Source organism: Muscardinus avellanarius (genome assembly GCF_963383645.1).
Source record: "Muscardinus avellanarius genome assembly, chromosome: 10".
Classification (NCBI taxonomy): Eukaryota; Metazoa; Chordata; class Mammalia; order Rodentia; family Gliridae; genus Muscardinus; species Muscardinus avellanarius.
In genome coordinates, this window is record NC_137796.1 from 1567946 (window position 1) to 1592148 (window position 24203).

General features: G+C 52.6%; 1 protein-coding gene across 15 annotated transcripts in view; it reads right to left on the bottom strand.

The window, feature by feature from the left end:
• Nucleotides 1–24203, bottom strand: part of BANP (BTG3 associated nuclear protein) — a gene marked incomplete at both ends in the record, with an annotated part of 77931 nt that overhangs the window by 48214 nt on the left and 5514 nt on the right. For 6 of the 15 annotated variants that reach the window (XM_080703149.1, XM_080703148.1, XM_080703159.1 and 3 more), the window contains 3 exons: nt 461–660; nt 3787–3878; nt 6268–6337. In XM_080703149.1, the coding sequence (XP_080559275.1) occupies nt 461–660; nt 3787–3878; nt 6268–6337 (362 nt within the window). Of the gene's footprint in view, nt 1–460; nt 661–3786; nt 3879–6249; nt 6405–24203 lie in introns of those variants that run through there. The other 9 variants (XM_080703147.1, XM_080703146.1, XM_080703158.1 and 6 more) reach the window with 5 other exon arrangements.

Genomic DNA, 24203 nt, shown 5'->3' on the forward strand with positions numbered 1-24203 from the left:
CTGCCTTGGCCACAGGATACGCGAGCAGGTCGAAGACCCTCTGAAACACCTCTCTAACTGAACTATTCATAAAGCTTTAGTTCAAGCCGTATATTAACTACTTCACAAATCTCTACAATGAGTCTTTAGTGTTTCTAAGTAGGCACAGTAAAAGCTAAAAGCTTGAATGGAAAGTTTGGCATACTCAAATGAAATTTATAATACCACCTCTGAAGAAAAAATATCTGAAGACCATTCAGACAGAGGCAGGCAAGCAAAGAAACAAATACGCCACTGGGACACTCTGGACGCGCAGGGAGGCGCCCGCTGGAGGGCCAAAAGGAAGGCTGCGGCAGAAGGCCTGCTCGGCTCAGGCTAGCTGAGAGGAGCTGCCCCGTGTCCAGGGCAGATGGACGATGGCAGCCCAGGCCAGGAGGGGGCCCTGCCCTCGGGCTGGGGAGAGCCCCCACTTCATCCTTACCATCGCACTTTGTTGCAGGTCTGGGTGGCGCCGAGCGGGGAGCCCGCCACCATGGGGACCTGGATGGGACTGTGCTGCTTATTGGTGACCAGGTCCAGCTTCTCTTCCAAGGATTTGCAGGTGGCCTCGAGAGCCTGCAGCTTGGCCTCAATGCTATCCAGCCGCAGGCATATCGTCTGGTTAATGGAGTACAGAAAAGACTGGAAGTGGAAGAGAGAAAGCTTCAGAAGGGGTCTTGCACTGGACGGCACACTCAGGACCACAGTCATACCAGCTCCACGTGTCCAAGCCCGAGAACAGTCCCCGTGCAGTGGCAGCTCCTTGGCGGGCGCCCCCGCACCGAGTGACGAGCTGGACTCCTGCGCTGGCGAGACGGCGGCGCACTTCCTCAGGCCTGCAGCAGTGAGGCTCGGCCGTGCTGGAGCCACCTGGCAAGCCTCCTGGTCTTCAAGGCTACTCTATTAGCCCGTTGATCCCCACATAACCTAGTCATCTCTCGCAGTGAGACGGACAGTGCCCAACCCCAACCCTACACCCACAGCGCCTGGCGTGCCGGCTGCCCGGGAAGATGGCTGGCGTGCACAGGGATCCTGACAGATCTGGGAGAAATGTCCACGGGACTTGTGAGAACTGGACTTGTGAGTGGCGCGCCTGCCACCTAGTGGCCAGCAGAGGAGCATCTCCACCGGGCACTGCTGCGTCCACAGGGTCACAGCCAGCAGCACCCAGCACGGTGCGCCTTGAGCGGCTCAGACACCAAGCAGGCAGGAACAGTTTCTCTCCCCAGCTGCCATTCCTGCCAGGAGCACAGCAGCAGAGCCCCCTGTGCCAGAGCCCAGGTGCGGGCCAGCAGCAGGCCACCACTGAAGAGCGAGACAGCATCTGAAAAGATCCAAGAGCGTGAAGGCTGTGTCCAGCTCTGCTCTTCCCCTTCCCCATGTGGACGTGCAGGAAGGAGGCAGCCGGGAGCGGAGGCTGCGGACCCAGGCCTCGGGCCCAGGCAGGAAGGACCACACCCTTCCCAATCTGGAGGAGCTGCGGGGCAAGAAAACTGCAGCAGCAGCCGGCAGAGCAGTACCGGAGCTCGCGCCCCGGTGAGGACGACTGAGCACTCTCCTTGGGCATTCTGAACAGGCCCAGCCCATCTTTTGGAGGACCCAAGGCCCTGGCCTAATTCCTGCCCAGAAGACACAGTGGGGAGCAGTGCCCAGGGCAGCGCAGGAAGTCCACCCCACCCAATTCTGTCTCGCTCACACTCCCCAGCCCAGCCTGCAGTAAGACACACACGAGGGCTCCTATATGAAGGCAAGGACTACCGCCCGCACCTAGTTCACCCCCAGGCCAGCTATCTCCATGGGAACGGGCACTGAAGCGTGTACGAGGAAACTAGCAACAGGTGGCGGGGCCCATCTCTGCTGACCCACGGCAATGACAGTGGTGTGACTAGACAGACATCGCCATGCACGCTGGCTGGCGGCTGGACTCAAGACAAAACCAAGGACAACTCTGCTATTTTTCTGTTTTGCTCCAGGTTTTTGTTTTGTTTTGTTGACACACTGAGAAACAGGACCAGGGGTGTTTCGTCTCCACGCTATACCCCAGCCCTTCTCACTTGGTTTTTTTGTTTTTCTTTTTTTGTGGTACTGGGGGTGGAACCCAGAGGCTTTCTACCTCCGGGCTATACTCCCAGACCCATTTTATACTTTATCTGGAAACAGAGTCTCACTAAGTTGCTGAGAGCCTCACTCAGTAGCTGAGGCTGGCTTCGAACCTGCGCGATCCTCCTGTCTCAGCCTCCCAAGCGCAGGGATTACAAGCGTGCGCCCCCACGCCCGGCTTGACTTTTTATTTTGAAGCAGGGTCCCACTACGTTTCCATGTGCTGGCTTTAAACCTGCAATTCTCCTGTCTCCGCTTCCCAAACACTAGGGTCAGAGGTGTGCACCACCATACCCGGCTTCACCCCACTATCTTTTATAATTTAAGACATCATGCATTTGCCTCCTAAATTCTTTCAACACAGTAAAACCAAACTTAACTTTTTTTCTGTGTGGGGGGCACACTGACGGCTGCACCCAAGCATTCCACCTCTGAGCTGTACTCCCGGCCCTTTCTGTTTTCTGTTTTTGAAACAGGGCCATACTAGATTGCTGAAAGTCCAGCTGCGTTGCTGAGGCTCCTCGAGCCTGCACTCCTGTCTCCGGCTCCTGTCCTGGGATTGCAGGCGTGTACTGCCACTCACGTGCATTAACTTAACTCTGAGTTAGGAATCATTCTGCCTGATATTTGGGTGAACGTCCTGTTATATACCAATAAAACCAACTACCAAACAACAAGAAAAAGCCGTATTTTTAAGTAAGCCTGTGACAGTTCCCACAAAAGGCTGGCCCCGTCCATCCAGGCCCTCGGCACAGAAGGGGAGGCAGGTGTGCGGCGGGGCTCAATAATAATAAATACACCAACCTCATTAAGAAACAGCCCGACCACCAGCACTGAGTGGGCTGCTTGGACTCGACTCTATCTGTTCCCATATAATTTACAACTAATGTGTCTTTTGTGACAAAATTACAATGCATTTTATTGTAAAGCCTGATAACGTAGCATTACTAACGCCACCAGTTTCTATCCCCCGATCTAAAATGGGAGCCCCACTGTGAATGTATGTTTAGATCTCTCCTGCGAGCTTGCGCTGCCCTCCCTGGTCAACACAATGGCCTGAGCATGTCTACGCAGGCCCTGCATACACAGAGCAGGATGTGCCGGGCGGGGCGCACACTGGTACTCTCTGCGCTTGGGAGCCGAGACAGGAGGATCGCACAGGTTCCAGGCCAGCCTCAGCTACTGAGTGAGGCTCTCAGCAACTTAGTGAGACCCTGTTTCTAAATAAAGTATAAAATAGGTAGAGAGCCCCTGGGTTCTATCCCCAGTACCACCAAAAAAAAAAAAAAAAGCCACCAGAGCAGCGTGTGGGAAGTGCCTGGCTTCCCTTCGCGTTGCTGCCCCAGCTCCTGCACAGGCGGCTGCTCCCACCTGACCCCTGACCTGCACATAAGGCCCCAGGAGGGCGCCCCCAATGTCACCCCTCAGGCCATCAGGGGAGCGGCCTCACACTCTCAAGTAGAAGGCTGAATGGTGAGTCCCGGCAACGGCACCTCCGTGTTCTAACTTTCAGAACCTATAGGTGGCCAGAGCGCCCAGGGCCCGCCTGCCCACACCCTGACTTTGGACTCTTGAGCCCCACCACGGAGGACGAATAGGTCTATTGTTCTAAGTGACCCCACTGGGTTAGAAACCTAGATACAGTACGCACACACATTCTGTTTTTACCTTTATCGAGGGATCCTGGCAATTGATCTCTAGGCGCTGGCGTTTCAAGGAAGGCTCATCTTCATCTGTCACGACATGATTCTCCAAGACAACTGAAAATCAATGGCGAGCACACAAACTTGAACAATGTGAATTCTTTTTTTTTTTTTTTTTTTTTTTTTTTTGGCAGTAGTGGTAATGGGGATGGAACCCAGGGGCACTCTACCTCTGAGTGACACCCCCAGCCCTATTTCTTATTCTTTATTTTGAAACAGGGCCTCACTGAGTTACAAAGGGCCTCACTAAGTAGCTGAGGCTGTCTGTGAACCATGATCCTCCTGTCTCAGCCGCCCAAATGCTGGAATTACAAGCATGCACCACCAGCCCAGCCCATAGAATTTTTTTAATGTAAAAACAATACACAGTCTGATGTCTTAAAGTTAAATGAGAAACAAAACAATCCATTCCATATTTTACTTGGTTAAAGCTTCAATGTAAAATTCTCAGTTAGAGCCGGGCGTGGTGGCCCACGCTTGTAATCCCCGCGCTTGGGAGGCTGAGACAGGAGGATCGCACAGGTTCAAAGCCAGCCTCACCTACTGAGTGAGGCTCTCAGCAACTTAGTGAGACCCTGTTTCCAAATAAAATAGAAAATATGTCTGGGGATGTAGCCTGGAGGTAGAAGGCCCCTGGGTTCCACCCCCAGTACCACACACAAAAAAAATAAAGAATAAATTGAGCTAGCATCTTATGTAGCCACAGTGCCACCCCAGGGGAATTCTTTTCCCCATCCACTTTCAAACACGCCCACACTGACCCATACGGTCACGCAGGACCCGCCAGCTGCGCCCTCGCTCCGATGTGGCCCAATGGCCAGGACCCCAGCTCTTCCCTACCACCAACTGCCCACCCACCTGCAGCTGGGGCCGCCTGGTTTAGGAGCCATTCCTAGAAGAGTGGGAACTCACACCTGCTCACACTCTGACTCTCCCGACCACACTGCCACCCCACGAGCAGACCCGTCCCCAAGTGCCTTTCACACAAGGCTGCCCACATGGTGGGCAGAGCACAGCTGGCTGGCACTCAGGAACACCAGATGCGGAGTGTCTGCAATCCCTGCCCCCAGACACAGTGACTGCTCAAGTGTCCTGGAAAGCTCGTTGTTAAGAGCACGTCCCCATGAAGGAGGTTCCCCAGTGCACCGGGGAGGGGGCTTGGGCTGCAGGAGGCGGGTCTCAGGCGTGACCTTGGCTCTGTCCCTCCTCTCCTCAGCCCACCCGATGCCCTGAGGCTTCTGCCTGGCCGGCCACCCCTGAAGCCATGAAGCAGTAAACCTTTCCTCTTCTAGGCTGCTGTCAGTCACAGTGAAAAGAAACTGACTCACAACAAGCAAGACCTGAACAAGGGGAGAGCGAAACAGCGTCTCTGAGAGGAAGCCCAGGTCCTAGGCAGAGGAGCGAAGGCTGCCACGGCAGGGGCAAGGCGTCTGAGCCAAGCCCCGGCTCCCACGGTGGGAGCCAGGGAGCACCCGCCGCGCACCTAAGCCCTGCAGAGTTGTTTTCCCCGACAAAGGGGAAACACCCCCCCCCTTCCTGTCTGTGGCTGGCTGCTCAGAGGTTCTGTGGACCTCATTTGAAGCACACTCACTCTCACCTGGAGACTGACAAGTCGACTGGGAATGGGGACACAGACCTTGCTGTTATTTAACCTTCTAGGGTCAGTGGCGTGTCTGGGGTCACACGCTGGCCTTTGTGACTAGAGAAAGAAGAATGCAAGACGGTATGCCCTTGGCAGCACCAAGCACCTTGGAGGTGTAAGGAAATGAGGCGAAGCTCATAGCGTCACAGGAAATGCTCTCATGAAAGAAGACAGAGGCGCACACATCGAGGTTCCAGCAGTAACTTCCTACAGGTTGCGGGCCTGCTGGTAGAGAGCAATGTTTATTTTCTTCTTGGTGCTCACTGCTTTTTATAATTATGTATGCATTACTTTTAGGATTAAAGGAAAGAAATTCCTATTCAGTTTAAAGTCAGCACAATTGATGACTGATGAAAGCGAGGATCCCAGCTGGGCGTGGTGGAGCACGCTTGTAATCCTCCTACCTAGGAGGCTGAGACAGGCGGATCACAGGTTCCCGGACAGCCCACCACGTACCGAGACTACCCATCAACCTAGCATGCATCTCCATCCCCTGCTTAAGTTGAGGAACAGAAAAGCATCGGTGCCACTTTTTTTTTTTTCCATACTAGTGGTGGAACCCAGGGCCATTCTACTTCCAAGTGACACCCCCAGCCCTATTTTTTTTATTCCTTATTTTGAAACAGGGTCTCACTGAGTTGCAAAGGGCCTCACTAAGTACCTGAGGCTGTCTGCAAACCATGATCGTCCTGTCTCAGCCTCCCGAATGCTAGAATTGCAAGCGTGAGCCACCGCACCCGGCTGCGTTTCGTTTTTAGGGACTGGAGAGCGCATGGTTTCACCTACTGTCACAGAACTCTGTACCTGGGTGGTCAGGACTCAAGTCTTCCACTGCTATCTGCACCACATCCGCGAGGTCCTGTTCTGACATCATCCAGAAGCAGAGGGGAGGGGCCAGCGAGCGAGCAGGAATCCAACTTACAGGGGCTGGTGTCCGCCACCTACAACAGCAGCCAAGAAAGGGGAGGGAGGGATTAACACAGACATGTGCTCTGGCAAAACGACCATGGCACGTGCCCGAGGGGACCCCAGTGCCATGGATTTCAATGCAGGATACTCCTCGCCCCAGACAGCACAGACGAGCATCCTCTGAGCATCAAGAAATAGCTTGGCAATCCTACTCCCTGCCCCTTTCCTCCCTTGGGGCAGGACTAGCCCCACCTGACAGCCAGCATGGCCCAGTCCACTCCCTAACCACCTCCACCTTCTTAGACAGGCTGGGGAGCCTCTTCCCCAAGCCAAGAGTCTCTGGATATCACCTGGTCCCAAGGGGTCTTAGCCCTGAGATGACTGCCACACCCCAGGCAACCCCAAGGGGACCCAGAGTCACACCTCCAGAATCCTCCTAAGCAAACCCTTCCAGGGTCTTTTCTTTCAGCTCCTGTGACACTTTGATTAGGTTGCTAGAGACCCTATTTTCCAAAATAAAGATGAGACCACATTATCCACACAGATATAATTAGTTTCAGAAAGACTATATTAGAAGGAACCCTGGGCAAATAAACACAATGGATATGTCCTCACAAAAACAAAATAAGAAAAAAGAAAAATATTAAGAATAAAAAGAAATAAGGTCAGGCATGGTGGCGCACGCTTGTAATCCCTGCACTTGTGAGGCAAAGACAGGAGGATCGCGCAAGTTCAAAGCCAGCCTCACTGGCTGAAGAGACCCTGTTTCCAAAAAATATACATATAAAATAGGTCTGGGAGTGTAGCCCGGAGGTAGAAGGGCTTCCAGGAGCCCCAGTACCACCAAAAGAAAAAAAGAAATGAAATAGATGATGCGTTCAAGAAGAGGTAGCATAGAAGACAGGCAAAGAAGAACCAAAACACATATAACAGGAGCCTGGAGACGCGAAAACCGAAACAATGAGATGCAATTGCAAAGGCCGTAATTCTCTGGGACCCAGGGATAGCTTGGGGAGAGCAAGTGTGGGCCTGGATCCGGCAACCAGAGGAAGGAGGCAAGGAAGGAGCCCCACTTTGAACCTCGGTCCTTCCCAGCTTGAACCATGCAGTCCCTGCTCGGGAGGCCAAGTGCGCTCAATGTACGCCCAATACAGCACTGTGAACTTAGGACGAGTTTACTGGAAGTGACCCCGCAGTGAGTGGATGAGCACCCATCCTGCCCCTATAGGAAGTGGAGAGGGAGCAAGAACATGCCTAGCCACACCAGAGGCTCGGGAAGCAAAAGTGAGCCCAGACTGGGGAGCTCAAACAACCTCATTTAATGAACAAGCCAGCTGCAGGTAGCGGGGCAGGAGAGGATGGGCTGTGCTGGTCAGCTTTGCATCACTGTGACAGACACCTAAGAAAATCATCCTGAATGAGGAAATGCTGGCTTTGGCTCAATGTTTCAGGTTTCAGCCCATGGTCAGAGGCTTAATTAACTCTTTGGGCCTGAGGGAAGCAGACTTCTTGGGCAAGGAGGAAGAGGCCTGGGACCTAGACATACCTTTTCAAGGTATGCCACCATTGGCCTCCTTCTCCAACTAGGCCCTACATCCTCCAGACTCCACCACCTCCCAATAATGCCATCAAGTCTTTCATCCACAGCTTAATCCAGGCATCCATCACCTCCCCAAAGCCTGCCTCCCCACACGGCTACACAGGACCAACTGTGAGCCCAGGAGCCTCTCAGGGGTGCTCCAGAGCCAAGCCGTGACTAGGGATGTGCAGAAATCACAGGAGACTTTAACAGTTAACAACAACAAATGACCAAACTAAACTACAGGGCTACAGAATGCAGATCAGAGCAGTGGAATTCTAAGACAAGTGGCCTTCCAGAGGGCAAAGGCAAGCACAGGGGTAGCTGCCAGCACGGCTCCCAACCCAGGATGGTTACAAGTCCTTACGTCTCACTTACCTTACGCGATTTTCTATATTTGCACTGTACTGAACACAAAGGGCTTTTTAAAAGAGAAAATCCAGCACGCTTGTAATCCCCGCGCTTGGGAGGCAGAGACAAGAGGATTGTGCAGGTTTGAAGCCAGGACCCTGTTTCCAAATAAAAAAGTATAAAATAGGTCTGGGAGTGTAGCCCGGGGGTAGAGGGCTCCAGGAACCCCAGTACCATCAAAAAAAAAGGGGGGGGGGGGAATCCAAACAAACTGGAAAAAAAAATACTTGCTAAACACAAACCAAAGAGCTAATTTCCTTCTTTCATAGCAAGAGAAATAAAAGACCATAAACCTACTCAAAAATGAGCATAAGAAATGAAGGTGGCCGGGCGTGGTGGCGCACGCTTGTAATCCCCGCGCTTGGGAGGCGGAGACAGGAGGATCGCGCAGGTTCGAAGCCAGCCGCGCTGGCGTAAGAGACCCTGTTTCAAAAATATAAAATAGGTCTGGGAGTGTAGCCCGGAGGTAGAAGGGCTTCCAGGAACCCCAGTACCACCAAAAAAAAAAAAAAAAAAAGAAAAGAAATTGAAGGTGACAAGCCAGGCGTGGTGGCGCACGCTTGTAATCCCTGTGCTTGGGAGGCGGAGACAGGAGGATCGTGCAGGTTCAAAGCCAGCCTCACTGCCTCAAGAGACCCTGTTTCCAAATAAAAGTATAAAATAGGTCTGGGAGTGTAGCCTGGAGGTAGAAGGGTTTCCAGGAACCCCAGTACCACCAAAAAAAAAAAAAAAAAAAAGAAAAGAAATGAAGGTGACTTCACAGAAAAGTCTAAATATGGAAAGATGCACCTCCTCGGTAAGTATCAATGCCGACGTGAAGAAAACATGCCCTCGGCACAGCACAGAGGCACGGTGACACGGCACAGAGCTGCCAGTTGCCTTGCTTCTCTTTTACTTGGGACGGGGGGTAGAGATTGAAATCAAGGCTACCTCCAAGCTATACTACCCCAACCCTTTTAATTTAAGCCAGGTTTTGCCAAAGTTCTGAGGTCCTAACCAAACTGCTGAGGCTGGCCTCGAACCTGAGACCCTCTGGTCTTAACCGCGCACGCACTGGGATTCTAGTCACGCTTCAGCAGGTGCTTTGAAGAGCAACAGAGAACAGCGCCCGCCCTGAACTCTGCATTCCCCGTGCAGAGATTCCCCAGCACAGACTCAGGATTTGTGCCAAGATCTACATGCACTAAGAAACATTAACCGAACAACTAAAGTGGTGTTTCTACCGGCAAAAGAATGGATGTCAGCATGGCACGCTAAGCACTGGAATGCCACGCGCCTGCTGAGCAGAGCCCCAGAGACAACTCCCAAGACAAAGCAATCGGCTTGTTTAAAAGAAATATGCCAGATACGCACAGAGTGTTCACAGGTTAAGATACATAAAACTCAATAGACTGCAACATAAGGGCTGAAAAGAAAATGATTTTCCATTCATTTTTTATCTTTCATTCTTTATAAGTACCTATTGCCTTTTCAAAAATAAAAAGTAAACTTTTTTTGCAGTACTGGGAATTGAACTCAGGGGCATTCTACTTCTGAGCTGCACCCCGACATCCGGAGCCCTATTTTTTATTCTTTATTTGGAAACAGGGTCTCACTACGTTGTGAAGTGCCTCACTGAGTAGCCGAGGCTGGCCATGAACCGTGACCCTGTCGCAGCCGCCCAAGCACTGGGGTGACAAGCGCAGGGCCCCACGCCCGCAAAGGCGCGCTTTTTAAAATGATCAAAGCCAACTCAACGGTGCACACCTTTCACCCAGCCCTGGGAGCCTTGCACAAGAGGACCACAGCTTCAGGGTCAGCCTCAGTAACTCAGACCCTCAACAACTCAGCAAGACCCTGCTTCAGAATAAAAAGGGCTGGGGTATAGCTTGGAGGGGACCAATTCCCACTACCAAGGAAAACAGATCAGGCAGGTAAACACAGGTCTAAGCGGCGGGAGAGTTCCCATCCCACCCCAATGTCACTTACACACTGCCAAGTTCCTCAGAATGAGGTGCCTGCGGCCAGCGCCAGGACTGCCTCGGCCACCAACCCCAGGGGCCAGCCAGGAACTACATATGCCAGGCAGCAGCTGCGCTAAGTGACACAGAGACCTGCCAGGCCTGACACGCGCCGCTCTAACCTGTGCTCTCAGAGGACTGGCTCCAGGAAAGACCGACTGGCAGTCAGCTCGAAGAGCAACGCTGCGCACGCCACAAAGCCAGTCTTCCCCAAAGTGAAGGGCTTAACCAAACTTCTTAATGAAGGCAGGGGTCCTCAATCAGGACACCACCCACTGAACTCTGTGTCATGGTTTAAGACATTTCCGGTTGGAGCCGGGGGTGGAAGCACATACTCCTAATCCCCTCGCTTGGGAGGCGGGGACAGGAGGACCACAGGCTCAAAGCCAGCCTCAGCTACTGAGTGAGGCTCTCAGCAACTTAGTGAGACCCTGTTTCCAAATAAAGTATAAAACAGGTCTGGGAGTGTAACCTGGAGGTAGAAAAGCCCCAGGGTTCCACCCCCAGTACCCCCCCACACACACTCACACACACAAAATATTCCGGTCAGATTGCTTTCAGGTGTAATACTTTTAAATTTTAATACCATAAGGACTCTTTTCCAGGAAAAATCACAGGCAGGCAAACGTTTATGGAGTTCCAGAGACTGCACCAACACAAACACCCCTGCTGCCCAGTGAAGAGCCGGAGAGGGCAGAGAGCCGCCCAACAGAGACATCTCTTCGTGTCCCTGCAGCAAGCTGGCCATGGGATGAGAGTCCACCCAGGAGACAGGCGCAGGAGCCTCTGGGGAGCATCCTTGCAAGGAGAACCCGCCGTGGCCTGTTCCTGCCAGGTTCCAGGCCGGGCTGAGGATGGGTCAGAGAGCTGAAATGGCCACTCATATTTAGGGAGATGCTCACTGTCCCTGTCCCAACATCCTTGACAAAAAGAACCAACCATCAAACAACCTATGTTAAGCTGGATGTGGTGAGACAGCTTGGGCAACTTAGCAAAACCCAACCTCAAAGTAAAAAGGTTTTAAAGCGCTGGGGATGTGGCTCGGTGGGGTAGCACTTGCCTAGGATGCACAAGGTAGTGGATTCAATCCCCAGTACACACACACACACACACACACACACACACACACACACACACACTACTTTAGCCCTGAGCGGCATCCCCATGTGGGCCCTGGTCCACAGAGTCCATGTTAAATATGTCTTTCTCCTAGACGGCCAATGGAAACCATGTTTAAATGCCCAAGTCAAGCTTTTTCTTGGTTGCTAAAGGCTCTGCAAGGCAGTGAGGAAAATACTCTGGACTCCCCATAAAACCCGGAGCCAGCCTCCTCCAAATGAGGACGCCACCCTTGTCCAAGCTGTTTACCCAACCAACCCTACTGCCAGGATAGAGTCATTTAAAATTCTGCTAACAGAGAAGGTTTCAACAGAAAAAGACCACGGCAACCAGCCCAAGAAAACTGGGGCAGAGCTAAGCGTGCAGCTGCCATTCTGGCAAATTAAACTCGCCATTTCTCAGAAGTCCTGGGGCTAGTCCAGTATGAACATAATAAAACAGCTGGGTTAAGATCAGTGGCCAATAAAGACTCCTGCAACCGCTGAGACCCTGCAGCTCCCAGGGTGCACACGGAAACCAGGGCAGCCCACCAGCACGGTAAGCACCCGAGGCTCCGCAGCAGGACCTATGGCGGAAGGCCACGGCCGCCGCTGAGATGCCACCAAATCGTGCCGGTGCCCAAGAATGACTTAGCTCCAAGGCAGGGCAGAACGAGCTCCGGAACATACCAGCAGGAGTGAGTGGAAACTTCCAGAGCAGTGCCGGTGACGGACGCGTCTTTCCCTAACAACCGTGGCACATGTGCGTCCTGGTGTGTCTGTGGAAACAGTCCAGACCCCGGTGCCCTGCCAGGGAAGGGGCTCTGTGAGGGGCTCCCGCTTTGGGCTCCACCCTCCGAATGTTCAGTTTCTCTAAACACCTAGGACTGACTATCTGTGAAAACTCAGTTTCCTGATGAGAAACAGTGGCAAGCAGAGGAGGCTGGCCCTTCTCCCGGGGAGAAACGTGAACACGCCTCCCTTTAGCCTGCCTCAGGCCCCCAGGCCACGGGCGAGGGGTCCACGCAGCTGCACAGGGCCGCAGCGCATGGGCGAACCCAGCCCCCAGCGTCCTCCCACCCGACTGCTCCGCTCCTGACCAGCCAGCGCACTTCCTCCACGCCCTCCTCCTTCCCACGGCTCACTCACAGCCTGGCTCTCTCCCCATCAGGCCCCACCAGCCCCTGCCCCGTGACAGCTCTGGACACTGCCATGCCAGCCTGGCTCCTCTACGCCTTCAGCTCAGCACTCCCCGAGGGCTGCCTTTGCGGCCGCCTGCCGCCCCGCCTCCCTCCAGGACCTCGCCCCGCCCAACTTTCCACTCACCCGCCCATCCCTTCCAGAGCCTCCTGGTCACGAAGCCATCTCCGTCAGGCGTCCCCAGGAGCCATCCTCCCCAGGCACTCCTGTGGGCCTCTGCACCCCTGGCCTGGATGGCTCCCCAGGCCACCACTGGGCCCTTGGCTCCGTGGGCACTGGCAGTGCAGCCTGGTGGCTTTCAATGCATCTCACTGCCATTGCCCTGAGCCCGCCCTCCCAACGCAGACCTAACAGCAACGTGCACCTAGCACACCACCCTGGACATCTCCCTGGGCCTCTGGTCTCATGTGAACACACCCAAGCTGTGCCCCTGGCACTCGGCACAGCCTTCCCATCTCAGCAGACAGTGACGCCCACTCCCCATGTGGCTGGTGCTTCGCCCCCTCTCCACACTCTGGCCTCAGGGCACCATCTGGCACTGCCCCCTGGGCCGAGACCCACCACCTCTCACCTGGGCACGCACTGCTCCCCTGCGCCCCCTGCTTCCACCTGGCCTGGGACACTTCCAATACAGCTAAAGGTCACCCGCAGTGGGCCAGCCCGTGTCCTCCAAAGACCTCAGTACAGGCACGGTCCTCTGCAGCCAGCTGTGCAGACCCATACCCTCCCTGCCGACACACTCACTCCAAGTTCACCAGGCAGGGCCCAGCACAGGTGCTGACAGCCACACTCCCACCTGCCCTCATCTCACCCCGCTGGGGTCATACCCATCAATCCCCAGCACCTGCCTCCCCAGGCCCCGGGGCCTCCCCTCCTGGCACATCTGCTGCTTAGCACCTGCCCCGGGCTAGAAGGCGAGCTTTGGGGGGCATAGGCCTGGCCTGTGACGACCCTAGTGAGTGGCCCCATACAGCAAGCTGCTCCAGACAGACACCACTGCAGGGGTGCTGGCAGGAAACCCCAGGCCAAGGGGGAGCCTGAGGGCTCTGATTTGATCAGTGTGTACTGCAGGCATGTCAGAAGTATCACACTGTTCCCCATTAACATTTAATCAAAAATGTTAAAAGTATCAAAACCATAGACTATGGTGATCAAAGTCTGTGTCTGCCTTTTGATTTCAATTAGGGCTGAAGTGTAACTAACTACATAAATCTAACTGCTTCCTTCATGAATGTCTAGGACACATTTGGTTAACACTGAAAGAGAAGCTGCTCGTCACCTATCAGCAATGGGTGTGGAAGCTGCTCATCCGCTGAAATATGTAACTGCAAATATACTTTTATCCTTGATCTTACTCAAATACTTGGGGCACCCATAACATACAGCCATGAAGACATCAAGAGGAAGAAAGGCTATTTGAGCATGAGGCTTGACTTTAATAGTAAAGGTGAAAACATAAAACACTACGGCTCCTCAGCTCTCGGCACATGGAAGACAGCAGCAAGACAAAAGCAGTAACATGAAATGCCTGGCACCAGGCACCCTCCCGAGGAGCGTGGCCGGGAGGCTCAGGGCAACGGCACGGCAGAGCGGATGCTCCTCACACCCACTCGGGGCAGCCAGCCCTTCCTCCGGAGCTCGGGCAGCATCCTACCTGGACCAGGTTGTGTCCACAGGAAGCAGGACGGTCGGATCCAGACACAGAACCCCCTGGGGTGGGGCTCCCTCTGCTGGAGGGGTCTGCCGGCACCTAGTCTGACTGCACCTGCCGTCGGGAGGGAACCTGGCCTGCTCCCTACACATCTGAGCAGGTCCTCGGAATCCTGTGCTGCTGGTCCACCGTCACTGCACAGACGACACAAGGTGATGCCCTGCTGACAAAGAGCCTGGGATCAGGAACAGCCCCGAAGGAGCACCGTAAGACGTGATCCGAGGCACAGGTGTGTGGGGTGGTGACAGCCCGAGAGACCCCGGAACACAGCAAGCGTGGTAGGGAGAGCCCCATCCCAGGCCCCGTGCTGTCCCTGTTCCCCTTAAACTACTTTCCCCTCAAGTCTCTGTGGCCCATCTGAGTCGGAACGTCCTGTCCAGGATGCCATAAAAATTGGGAGAGCAATTTTCATTTCATTTCACTTTGAAAAATGGATAAGTAGCCTGCAGTTGGAAAGCTAAGAACCCAGCAACAAGGAAACTGCTAGGAGGCCCAAGATCATCCCATTTAGCCAAATCCGCGAGCAGTTCAAACTACAGAAATAAACAGAAAGTCAGTACAAAGTCAGAAAGTAAACTAATTTTTATTGTACATAAGAAAAACAGCTTTCTCAAAAAAAAAAAACTCAGTCTGAGGAGGAATATGCAACACTGAAGTGGTAAAGAAAAACAAGTAAGTAGCCATTCAGGGATGCAGTAAACTAGGAAATCAGAGGAGGAAAGGGGTCCCAACTTGTGCTTAGGAAGAGACAGGTGGCACTTTCTTTAAGAAAGTCCCCTAGAGCCGGGCGCGGGGCGCACGCTTGTACTCCCCACGCTTGGGAGGCGAGACCGGAGGATGGCGCAGGTTCGAAGCCAGCCTCAGCTACTGAGGGAGGCTCTCAGCAACTCAGTGAGACCGTGTTTCCAAATAAAGTATAAATATGGCTGGGGGTATAGCCCGGAGGTAGAATGCCTCTGAGTTCCATCCCAGTACCACAAAAACATATATAAAAATAAAAAATAAAAGTAGGCAAAGAAGGCACGCCAGCCTCAGAGGGCAGGGCCTTCCCGCTCGCGGGCTGAGGCACTGGCTAACTCTGCCACCTCATCCATGTTTCCCAACAATATGAACTTCCACGGGAGCGGGAGGGGCGCGGCCGGACGCAGAGACAGGCGGCTGCCTCCAGGGGCGGCCGCCCACGCCCCACAGGCCCTGGTTTCAAGGGTTCAAGGAATAAATCTAAAGGTCATCAAAAGAAAAGCAAATGATGCCGGGCGTGGGGGCGCACACTTGTACTCCCCGCGCTTGGGAGGCTGAGACAAGAGGATCGCACGGGTTCGAAGCCAGCCTCAGCTACTTAGTGAGACCCTGTTTCCAAATAAAATATAAAAAAAGGTCTGGGAGTATAGCTCGGAGGTAGAAAGCCTCTGGGTTCCACCCCCAGTACCACTAAAAAAACTAAAATACAATAAAAAAAAAGAAGAAAAAGAAAGAAAAGCAAATAGAGGGGTAGATGGGGCTCAAGTTTTTAAAAGTGGCTGAAATCAAATTCTGAACACATACTAAACTGTAGTGAGACAAATGGAAAGGTCTGATGACTTTAACGCAGTGATTTTATGACCTTTTGGTCTTAAGAGACCCCTTCACCATCTTAAAATTAGCCCACAAAGAACTTGTACTTGAATAAGTATGCCTATCAATATTTACCACTTTGAAATTAGAGCATAAAATATTGGAATATTTATTAGGTATTTATTGAGGTGTTTGATTTGGGGTTTTTTTGGTACGGGAACTGAACCCACGGGCATTCTACCTCCAAGCTATACCCCTGCCCTTTTTATTCTGAAATAGGATCTTGTCAAGTCATGAGGCTGCCCTGAGCCTGCCATTCTCCTGACTCAACCTCCCAAGTACTCAGAGTGCAAATGTGGACCATCATGCCCAGCTGACTATTTTAAAATTATAAGCTGGGGATGGTGGTCTACACCTATAATCCCAGTACTCTGGAGGCTGAGACAAAGGATAATAGGTTTGAGACCAGCCTCAAAACTTGGCAAGATCCTGTTTCAAAATAAAAAATGAAATAGGGCTGGGGGTGTAATTTAGAGGTAGAATACCCCTGAGTTCAATCCCCAATACCACCAAGAAAATAAAAAATTACACAGCTTCATATATTACATATATAACATACAAAATCTTTTTATGGCAAAAAAAACTACAGTTTCAAAAATAACAATAAAACTTAAACATGAAGAGAGACAATGTTTTGTACTTTTACACATCTAATGCCAGGTTTAATGGCAAACAATTGAATTCTCGCCAGGCGTGGTGGCGCACGCTTGTAATCCCCGCGCTTGGGAGGCTGTGACAGGAGGATCACACAGGTTCGAAGCCAGCCTCAGCTACTTAGCGAGGCTCTCAGCAACTTAGTGAGACCCTGTTTCCAAATAAAAATATAAAATGGGTCTGGGAGTATAGCCCGGAAGTAGAAAGTCCCTGGGTTCCACCCCAGGTATCACACACACACAAAAAAAACCCACTAAATTCTCGTGTCTGTTTCTCAGCTTGTCAAGATGGACGGCTTCGGCTCCCTTGGCAGAGGCCAGCCTCCCAAGGAGATGCCGCTGGAAAGCTGGAAGGGAAGCAGAAGTCAACAGCTTTCCGACATGACAAGGAAAATCTGTGTGTGTGTTGAAACCCAGGGGTATTCTACCTCCAACTACATCCCCAGCCCAGCACCCCCCCTTTTTTTTAACAGGGTCTCAGTAAGTCCTGAATCTCGCTAGATTGCTAAGGCTGGCCTTGAACCTGCAATCCTCCTATCTCGGCCTCCCAGATACTGGGATTACAGGTCTATGTCACCATGCCTAGCTTGGAGAGTCTCCTTTAAAGTGGCACCAAAGCTGGGCGTGGTGGCACGCGTTTATAATCCCAGTATTTGGGAGGCTGAGCAGGAGGATCGCAGGTTTGCAGCCAGCCTCGGCTACTTAGTGAGGCCCTCGGCACTTTAGTGAGACCCTGTTTCAAACTAAAGAATAAAAAATCAGGCTGGGAGTGTAGCTCAGAGGTAGAATGCCCCTGGTCCACTGAGCTGCACAGGTCCCCCAAGTGCCACACTCTCACGAGTGCCGGCCCTAAGAAGGCAGGCGGCAGAACTGCCTTCCCGGTGCCCCTTGGTTTCCAGTGAGCGGCCGAGTCAAGGGGGCAGAGCGAGCAAGCCCGGGCCAGGGTGTGCAGCGTGTGTCTACACGTCACCGTGAAGACGCGGCTCCCGGCGCACCTGGGGCCTGGAGCAGCGGCGCTATCTGTAGAAAGCCTCTGTCCTGCATATTCGGCAGGACGGCCGCTCCGTGGGATGCTGCGCATACAAGCAAACTGAACAAGCCAACGCTGGTACGTCACTGCTTCGCAACCTCACACAAAGCCACCCTCTCAGGTGGCGGCTGCACGGAACCGAGGTCCCCGGGGAAAGACACGTGCCACTCGTCCAGCCGGCGCCGCTCGGCGAGGAAGCACTGCCTGGCCAAGAGCTGGAGGGCAGCGCATCACCAGACTTGGCCACGGGCGCCGCTCAGGACAGCCGCGGCCTCCTGCGCCATCTCCAGGGCTCTCCTCTGTTCTCCCGCAGCCTTTCCCTCGGCCTGGGCGTAACAACAGCGTCACAATCACGACGGCCAGAGCTGGCATCCTCTGAGGGTGCTGTCGGGCTCCCCTGACAGACATAAGCTTTCCAAAATCCCGGTGTCTCTTGATTGCTCGAATTTTATCACTAGCAACAAACTCTGTTAGTGGTTTCTTTCAAGTGACAGGCATTGTTGATTTTGCAAGAAATATTAAGTTTGCCAGGTTTTCTTAGTTCGCTAACAACCTGAATAGCTACACAAGGCTTGTCCCAGTTTGGAAGTGCAGGCGTGGTCATGTGCAATTCACTCGGCACAGGCCATTGAGAGAGAGTGTACTCCAGGGCGGCGATTCCGTAATCGTTTTACGGCATCACGCATGACGTTCTTGGTGAGTGACGTTTGTTTTAGCTGCAGCAGTGGAGAACAGGACAACACTGTAGACTGCGGGGCCGCAGCCTTGACTCGGCCCAGGCTGGAGCAATCTTAGCACCACTGGCTCTGCGTCATCACTGCAAAGAGTGGTGTAGAGAAAAGAGACACAATCTCGGGGCTTCGCAAGGAAACTGTGTGGCCCTTGCTGACCCCTGGAAAGGCCCGCTACTCCTTGCATTGTGCAGGCCACACTTAGACAACCCTGCATTGGCAGCACTGCCAGGCGTGCGCGCTCCTGCCGGGCAGCACCAGCCAACTCCAGCCTCCTCCCACCTTCACCTCCCACCTGCCTCAGACTCCAACCACATCTAGGCCACTCGGATCATCCATTCAGCACCTCCGGGAGCGAGCACCGATCATCCATTCAGCACCTCCAGGGAGCGAGCACCGATCGGCCGCAGCCCCCAGCTCCAGGAGAAGGAAGCCCGCATGTGCTGTGGACCGCTCCTGCTCTGCAACCTTAGTCCTGGGGACCCCATGCCGAGTCCTCGCCGACCCTCCCTTCTCTACTGACTCCTGTCATCACTAGCATCTCTGCTGCGCCCAAACTCCCATGGCTCCACAGTGTAGGGTCACCTCTCCACGACAGACACACTGATGGCGTGCTGGGTGTGTCCCCCCAGACCGCAGGAGGCTGCACAGGAGCCCAAAGCCCCATCCAGTCCAGCCCCAGCACCGGTGACAGCTTCCCCGGCTTGCGGTGACGGTGACAGTCCTCCGCGGGGCTCAAGCCCTTCCCATGGACGCCTGCCTGCCAGCCTGCCTGTGGCCCCTCCCCTCCTTCGTGCCACAAACACAGCCAAGGGCGGGTGGCTATCCGGCCCACTGACCGAAGCCCGCCCACCTATGTATGTGCAGCCCGTGAGCCAAGAATGGTTTTATGACCTAAAACAGTTGGGAAAGTATCAAAAGAAGAGCAGTATTTCACAACATGAATTCAACATGAATTACATGAAACTCAGATTCCAATGCGCACAGATGGGTTCTGTGGGCACGCCACGCCGCTATCTGCACTCTCCGTGGCTGCCTTCCCGACACAGCAGCAGAGCCAGGAGCTTCAGAGCCGCATCAGACACCCTGTGCCCACAGAAGCAGCTGCACGCCAGCCTTCAATGGGAAACGTGCCACCCTCTGGGCATCTGGCACGGCAGTGGCCTCCACAGTGACCTTCCCCTGGGGCAGGCAATGCACCACTCCCTCTCCCACACATGCAGACTCATGCTGAGACCCTCCTGGACCCTCCCCCTGCTCCCAGCTGCAATCCCTCTCCTACTGGGCAGAGGAGGGGTCCCCAGCCCCCAACCACTCTGGTCCAGCCCCTCTTCTGGGGGGGTTACCTGTTACACTGTTATTAGGCAAATCTCCAGAGATCATAACTCAAATTAGAACGAAATTTTAAACTACGAAGCCAGGCGTGGATGTACACACTTGTAATCCCAGCATTCGGGAGGTGGAGACAGGAGGATCGCAGTTGGAGGACAGCCTCAACTACTCAGTGAGGCCCTCTGCAACTCAGTGAGATCCTGTTTCAAAATAAAGAATAGCCAGGCATAGTGGTACACGCTTGTAATCCCAGCATTTGGGAGGATGAGACAGGAGGATCACGGTACGCGGACAGCCTCAGCTACTTAGTGAGGCCCTCCACAACTTAGTGAGACCCCATTTCAAAATAAAGAATAAAAAATAGGGCAGGGGGTGTAGCTCGGAGGTCGAATGCCCCTGGGTTCCATCCCCAGACTTGTAAAAAATAAAATAAAATAAAATAAAGGATAAAAAATAGGGCTGGGGATGTAGCTGGGAGGTAGAATGCCCCTGGGTTCTAGCCCCAATACCACAAGAAAAAAATAAATAAATAAGAAATAAAAATAGCTGGGTTCACGCTTGTAATCCTAGCGCTTGGGAGGCTGAGACAGGAGAATCGCACAGGTTCAAAGCCAACCTCAGCTACTTATGCCCTCAGCAACTTAGTGAGACCCTGTTTCTAAATAAAATATAAAATAGGTCTGGGAGTATAGCCCGAAGGTAGAAAAGCCCCTGGTTTCTACCACCAGTACCACAAAATAAAATGAAAATGAAAAAAATAAAAATTAAAAAAATTAAAAGTAATTATAAAATAAAATAGGGTTGGGTATGCAGCTCAGAAGTAGAATGCCAAGCCAGGCATGGTGGTACATGCTTGTAATCTCAGCATTTGGGAGGCTGAGACTGGAGGATTGCAGTTCGCAGATAGCCTCAGCTACTTAGGCACTCTACAACTTAGTGAGACCCTGTCTCAAAATAAAGAATAAAAAATAGGGCAGGGGCTATAGCTTAGAGGTCGAATGCCCCTGGGTTCCATCTCCAGACTCGCAAAATAAAAGAAATAGAATGCCCCTGGGTTCAATCTTCATTACCACCACCACCAAAAAAAAGGAATAAAGAAAAAATTGCAGAGCATTATTGTACACGCTTATAATCCCAGTACTTTGGGAGGCTAGGACAGGAGGATCGCAGGTTCACAGACAGCCTCAACTAATTAGTGAGGCCCTCTGCAACTTAGTGATACCTTACTTCAAAAGAAAGAATAAAAAACAGGGCTGGGGGGAGGGGTAGCTCAGAGACAGAGTGCCCCCGAGTTCAATTCCTAGTACCGAAAAAAAAAAAGAAATATTGGCCCTACAATTATTAAAGTTTATATTAAACGCTGCAAATTGTCTAAAATCACTTACAATTTTATAATCAATCAAGCATCATTCAGTAACAGATAATGCAGGAATAGGAACGGAATCCATCACAGTTTACAGCAAAGTGTACAAGAGAAAGCCCTCCCGAGGCAGAGCCCAGCGCCTCTGCACGCCGCCTGGAGGGAGCCCGCCACCTCGCAGTCTCACACCAGACAGAACAGCGGCTGTGCCCAAGTCGCAAGGGACCTGTCATCGTAAGCCAAACACAAAAACAAAAAATTTAGAAAATTAGCTCCCACCTTCCAAAGCCAGTAACAACAGAGATACGGATGGGCTGCAAACCCAGATTCTGGGGTCCACGGGCCACCGTCATGGTGGGCAGCGGACTGCACGCCACCGCAGGCTCTCAGCTACACAACCCTGCACACGGGCAGCTGAGGAAGGAGACCAGAGTGAGAAGAGACCCTGTGGGCAGGTGTACTGGGCTCGGGCTCAGAAAGAACACAGCGGGAGGGAAGGAGGAGGATCCATGACAAAACAGGAGCACTCCAGAGAACAAACGGGAGGAGACGAGGCCACAATTCTCGCCATTTTTCTTACAACTTCTAAGCCTAAAATTATTAAAAACAAACATATAAACCCTGCTCCTATGAAAAGATCTTGGGAAGCTGGGCATGGTGGTGCACACTTGTAATCCCAGCATTCGGGAGGCTGAGACCAGAGGATTGCGGTTCGCGGACAGCCTCAGCTACTTAGTGAGGCCCTCTGCAACTCAGTGAGACCTGGTTTCAAAATAAAGAATAAAAAAATAGGGCAGAGGGTGTAGCTCGGAGGTCAAATGCCCCTGGGTTCCATCCCCAGACACACACACACCAAAAAAAAAAAAAAAAATAGGCCTGGGGGTAGAGCTCAGAGGTAGAATGCCCCCTGGGTTCCATGCCCAGTACTAGAGACTAGAACAGTAAGTCTAAATATTACTAAAGGGTCTGCCAACATAAGGCCCTGCGCAAAGGTTGCACTGGCTCAAAACCTTCCATTCTCCCAGGCTCCCCGCCCACTCACACTCTATGCATGTGGCGGGGTCAGAGACATCTCACATTGCTACATCCCAGCCCTATTTTATTTTTTATTTTCAAACAGAGTCTCACTGAGCTGCTGAGGGCTTCACTGAGTTGCTACAGCTGGTAGCAAACTTGGGACCCTCCTGGCCCAGCTTCCCAAATACTACAATGGGAGGTATATAGCACCACACCCAGCCTATGCATTTGTTTTTAAGTCTTCAAATATCTCTCACTGAAAGGCCATGCATTGCCTTCATTATATTGTATTTCTAATAACTGTACAGTTATTTTTATGAAAACACTGCCTAACCGGGCATGGTGGTGCGCGCTTGTCATCCCAGCATTCGGGAGGCTGAGACCGGAGGATCGGGGTTCGCGGACAGCCTCAGCTACTTAGTGAGGCCTCTGCAACTCAGTGAGACCCGGTTTCAAAATAAAGAATAAAAATTAGGGCTGGGGGGTGGGTAGCTCGGAGGCAGAATGCTCCTGGGTTCCAACCCCAATATTGCCCCCCAAAACACTATCTTGTCCACACAATATAAAGAGCAATTATGAAAAACAGACATTTACATCTCTTGTGAAGCCTTACTGAGTCTCCTGTTGGCACTGGGTAGCCAGCCACAGTGCAGCTGCAGGAGCAGGATATGCGCACGCCTGCTGGCTCAGTGTGTATACTCCAGATATTACTTCCATACTGCTGAGTGCGATCACACCCTCCTGGTAAGTCCCCGCTGCAGTACTAGTCCTATACGAGTACTAGTATACTGGTCTGTAGACCAGCAGACACAAAATCACTTCCAAAGCTCCCACTGCTGCAACTTACAGCACTGTAAACACCATTCTGAGTGTTTGCCCCCAAATGTCTCTTAAGCAGACTAGAATAACCTGTGTCACAATTTTCCCTATCTCTGGAGGTATTAATCCACCCCTTTTTCCCCACAGAGTACCTGTCCCGACCAACAGTCACGCTTCACGCCTCCTCTACCCCGGAGCAAACTGATCCATGGAAGCGACTTGGAATTGCTTGGCTCGCCTCCCAAAGTACAGAGCAAGGCCGCTCACTCGCTTTGCTGTTGGGCGTAAAGTATGTGCTGCGCCTGTCCTGGTACTCGAGCAGTTCTTCCCATTCGGGCTTATAATCCTGCGGAGTTGGGGTGGTCCTAACTGATGAGAAACTTCACGTCTTTCACGTATCGCCCTCTGCAGCGATCAGAATTGGAGCTCTGCTGTGTCTGAGCTCCTGTCGATCCTTGTCACCGTGCACACCCACAGCAGGCCACCCAGCTCGCCTCCGTTTTCTGGGAAGCTCATGGCATCTTGTTGGTTTCAAAAACAATGGCTTTGTTCTCCTCCTCACTCACGATCTCTCCCATTAGAGGAAGAGTCTTCTGTCCCTCTGTACATCATGACGCACATCTACGATTGAGAATGCCGTGGTCTGCGCTCAGTTCTAGTGCGCCAACGTTCACACGAATAGTCTTTTAGGCAATCTCCAGCAAGCTGCCTTCCTTCTTTGGGCCAAGTTGCACTCCACATTAGGGTTTGCCTATCGGGTCTTCGCTGATCCACAATCTTCCTTAGTTAGGCTCAAAGCCCATATCAAGCATTCTATCTCAAGATAGTTGTTCTTCTCAGACTGGCCTTCCCACTCTAGTCGTCAGTCTTCCAGGTGTCACAGGAGATTCCCACACCTCTCTCCAGATCACATACCCGTGGCCCACTGGGAGCATCAGCATAGATGCAGTCGACTCCACGCAGCAGGCTCTTCAGTGTTCAGCAGCTCCCTGCTGCATATGCAGGCCAGGCCCCAAGCTGGGGCCAGCATCAAATAGGCCCATCGCGTCTCTCAAGGAATGGCTGATGACTAATAAGACATCGTCCTCCCGGACCCAGGGTGTGCTGTTCCCACCACATCTAACCACTGAGAGCGGGCGGCCATCCTGGGCTTGAACTGCAGAGGGCTCGGTGCAGCTCTGCTTGCAATCACGTCCATGACTTGGCAGGAAAGTGGGCTTCAGAGTTCAGAGCTGGCTTTGGACAGTTGTGACCTCTCATTTCCCTGCTTCTTCTGC